Source organism: Parus major, chromosome 19 (assembly GCF_001522545.3).
Source record: "Parus major isolate Abel chromosome 19, Parus_major1.1, whole genome shotgun sequence".
Taxonomy (NCBI): Eukaryota; Metazoa; Chordata; class Aves; order Passeriformes; family Paridae; genus Parus; species Parus major.
The window spans coordinates 267180-270867 of NC_031787.1; the positions used below are offsets into that span (position 1 = coordinate 267180).

At 57.9% G+C, this 3688-nt stretch overlaps 1 protein-coding gene across 1 annotated transcript; it reads right to left on the minus strand.

Annotated features, from left to right (window-relative positions):
- Nucleotides 1-1125: 1125 nt before the first annotated feature.
- SUPT4H1 (SPT4 homolog, DSIF elongation factor subunit) lies at nt 1126-3484 on the minus strand. The gene is made up of 5 exons (XM_015646884.3): nt 3354-3484; nt 2841-2947; nt 2675-2730; nt 2457-2510; nt 1126-1494 (listed from the first exon to the last, which is right to left on the minus strand). Exons 1-5 carry the CDS (start codon nt 3429-3431, stop codon nt 1427-1429), a joined length of 363 nt encoding a protein of 120 aa, XP_015502370.1. The 5' UTR covers nt 3432-3484; the 3' UTR covers nt 1126-1426.
- Nucleotides 3485-3688: the final 204 nt, after the last annotated feature.

Genomic DNA, 3688 nt, shown 5'->3' on the forward strand with positions numbered 1-3688 from the left:
GCCAGCTGGAGAATGAGCCACCCATTTCATCCTCCTTGTTCCCTTCCTGAACATGTTGGGCTGCCCAGACAGCCCTGGCTGCAGCTTTTCCAGACCATTCCACAGGGGATGAATGCATCTGGGGGGATCCCAGGTCACCCTGTGCCCCTCATGGCACAGCAGGACCAAAATTGTCCTCCAGAGTCCAGAGGTCCATGTCCAGAATGCCTAAATGTGAGGATGCTGCAGAGGCAGGCCCTGGGCTGCCGGGACAGTCACACCTCTGTCCCACAGGCTGGACCTACTGGGAATTCCCAAGGTGCATCTCCTGCCCAGACTGCAACCCAGCAAGCCTGAAGGATGATTCACCAGGCAGCTCAAGGGCTTTGATTTCACCAGGACTGTGTGAAAGTCGAGGTCAACTCCCCCTTTTGACAGCAGAACCGAACCTGCTGCTCTGTCTACCCAGCAGGAGGGCCCAACCCCCAGATCAGGGGCTGATGTGCTCCCAGCTCTTCCCACAAAAGGTGATCTGCACCTGGAAACGTTTTCTGGAGCTCAGAGTACAACTACTGATCAAGGACTCAGCCCTTCATCATAGGTGGCTGCTGCTGAACTGAAACAAAACAACCCAAGCTAAGAGGCCAAATCCCTCAGGAGTTCAAGTGTTACAGACACTAAACTGACACTTGTAACAGTCAGATCCCCAGAATAGAAGGTTGGGTAGGTGTTTCCACCGCTGCTTGTCCACCCCTCTCATGTACAAGGCCTGGCGCTGCCTCCAAGCCACACCAGCAACGGGCTTGTCCTGCTCAGCCTGCCCTGGAGCCCAGCAACAGCCAGTGGATGGTCCTGGAAGCTCCATCCTGCTACTGCATCCCTTGTACAGGACCTGCAGGCCCAGGGCTCCGTGACCTCTGTTGGCCATCATCGTACCTGCTCCATCCAGCTGGGAGCTGCAGGTTTCCCACAGGGAAGGAAACCCAGCACAGCCAGGGCAGGATCTCCCTCTTGAGGCAGGAATGTGGCCCATGGCACAAGCAGTGACAATTGCAGGTTTTGAACGGTGTGGCACAGGCAGGGGGGCGAGTGTGACCCCCCAACCTCACCACCCTACAGTGGTGAAACCAGTGACAGAGTGAAGGCTGGACCCAGCCCTGACCAGGCAGTGTTTTATTGAACTGTTTACTCAGTTATTTCCCAAATCCCCTCTTTCCCACACCAACTGCAAAAAGCTTGGGCATCAGGACTGAACACCCCTTCCCAGCCCTACTCACACCCTCCCCCCGTGTCAAGGCTCAGGTAATGTCTGTGGTCTGTCGTGTGGCGCAGTCCAGAGGTACCGAGCGAGGGGAGCTGAGGCAGCAGACTCAGCTGACAGGTTTTGGAGCAGTGCCCACTGCCTGTTCCATGCAGCACTGGGATCTCCGGGCAGCACAAGGGCCCTTCATGTTTTTATGGCTGTGTCCCGAGACTTGTAGGCCACGCCACGGCTCTTCAGCTCTCGGACAATCCCTGCAGCAAGGACACAAACATATTTCAGTCTTCTCCTGGAATGAGGATCCCTGGGAACATCTGGTGGTTCTGTCACATACAACTGGACAATCATCTTCCTTTAAAGAATCATGGAACATCCTGAGTTGGAAGGGACATGGCAGTCCATGGTCCTGGCCCTGCACAAGACACTCCAACAATCCCACCCTGTGCATCCCTGGGAATGTTGTGCAAACACTCCTGGAGCTCTGCCAGCCTTAGGGCTATGGCCATCCCCTGGGGAGCCTGTACAGTACCCCACCATCATCCGTGAGAAGAACCTTTCCCTGATATTGCATTTAAACCCTAACCGTGGGTATTTCAGATGTGCCTGGCTGTGTCAGAAGGCCTCAGCTTCTGGCCTCGTGATGTTTCCAACTTCTTCCCAATGCAGAGCTCAGTCAGAAATAAGGAACCTCAGATTCCAGACACAGGCACAGCTTTCACCTGAGGAGTTTGGGATTCACTCCTGGGTTAGGTGACTACTCTGGGGCTACATACTGGGCAGGAACTCAGCTGGATGGATGATGCCTTTTCTGCATTACAGAGATAAAGAAAATCCTCTGCGCCTTCCACTCCATTTGTAAACACATGTGGCATGAGCCCTTAGTGCAGGAGGGGGGTGTGCTCATTGGGATTGCCACAACAGCACCCCATCCCACAAAACCCTTTTGTATGAACAAAACTCCCTGTTTTCCTGGAGCTGAATGGTTTGAGATGTGCTCGCTTTCCAAATCACTCATTAATCCCAGTTTATCTCTCTGACAGCCAGGCTTTAGTCGGCAGTTTACAATATAAACTTTTGGCAGGTACAGTGCTGAACCCTGAAACTCCCTCTCCAGTCCAGCACCTCCTCTCAGTCACCTTTGCTGGTCCCATCACCCACGTGTCACGTTCCCTGAGTGTTCACAGAGCCCCAAACCCTGACTCCATCACTCAGGTACCTTGTGGCAGGCGGCCGGTCACAGACACTGCATAGACACCTGGCTTGAAGGTACCTGCAGGAAAGAAAACCCTGAGTTACCCCACGTGGAGCAGCCAGGTGGGAATCCTCAACCTGTGCAGATGTCCCCTCACTGAGGGGCCACAGCCCAACCAGCAGCTCTCACTGCCCCCGAGAAGGGTTTCTAGAGAGGGAATCTCCAGCTCCCAAATTACTCACTGATCCGCTGCCACTTGGAGACCCAGCTGTCCTCAGGGCTCATCATGGCAATGATCCTGCGGGAGGGATGGCAGTGAGGGGACATCTCATTGCTGGGTGACCCCACAGTGCCACTTCGGTGTCCCTTGGCTCCAGAGGGACCAGAGCCGGGCCCAGCCTCACTCACCCATCGAAAGAGGAGCTGGTGCAGTCATAGACCATCTCGCGGTTACCCTTCATCTGCAGATAAGTCTCGCAGTTGTCACAGCCATCATACTCAAACTGGTCGATGGTCTAAGGGGACACGGGTGTCAGGGACCAGGAGCAGCCGGGAGCCGCGGGAAAGGGAGGGAGCCCGGGAAGGGCTCAGGGCCAGGGAGCGCCCGGAGGCTGCGGGAGGCTGCGGAGGGAGAAAGGCCCGGGCGGGGAGGGCGGGCCGGGATGGGAGGGACAAGGAGGGCCAAAACGGACGGGGAAAGGGCCGAGAAGGGCAGAAAGGCTCGGGCCGGGGCCAAGAGGCAGAGGAGCTGGCGCAGAGAACGGCCGGGGCCGGAGCGCGGAGGCCGGGACAGGGAGTGCCGGGGCCGGGGAGAACGGCCCGGTAGGGACTGCAAGGCTTAAGCCGGGCGGGGAAAAGTCCGGGGCCGGCGCGGAGAAATCCCTGTTCCAGCCCCTGTCCCTGAGCACCTCCCGGTCCCACCTTGACGAGGGAGCAGAGCAGGCAGGCGCGCAGGTGCCGCAGGTCCTTGGGGACGGTCTCCAGCGAGATCGCGGCCATCGCTGCCCCGGGCCCGCTCTGCGCCTGCGCCGCGGGAACGGGAACGGGAACGGGAACGGGAACGGGAACGGGAAAGGGAACGGGAAAGGGAAGGGGAAGGGATCTGGATCCGCCCGGGAACGGGAATGAGAACGGGAAGGGGAACGGGAAGGGGAAAGGGAAGGGGAACGGGAACGGGAAGGGGAAGGGATCTGGATCCGCCCGGGAACGGGACCGGTTCTGGTTCTGGATCCGCCCGGGAACGGTTCTGGTTCTGG

Excerpts from the sequence above, each read along its gene's own strand:
- SUPT4H1 (XM_015646884.3), bottom strand. The coding sequence starts at position 3,431 with ATGGCCGCGATCTCGCTGGAGACCGTCCCCAAGGACCTGCGGCACCTG. Across the intron at positions 2,948-3,353 it reads TGCTCTGCTCCCTCGTCAAG|ACCATCGACCAGTTTGAGTA; the intron begins GTGGGACCGGGA and ends GTGTCCCCTTAG. Across the intron at positions 1,495-2,456 it reads GACCGGCCGCCTGCCACAAG|GGATTGTCCGAGAGCTGAAG; the intron begins GTACCTGAGTGA and ends TCCTTGCTGCAG.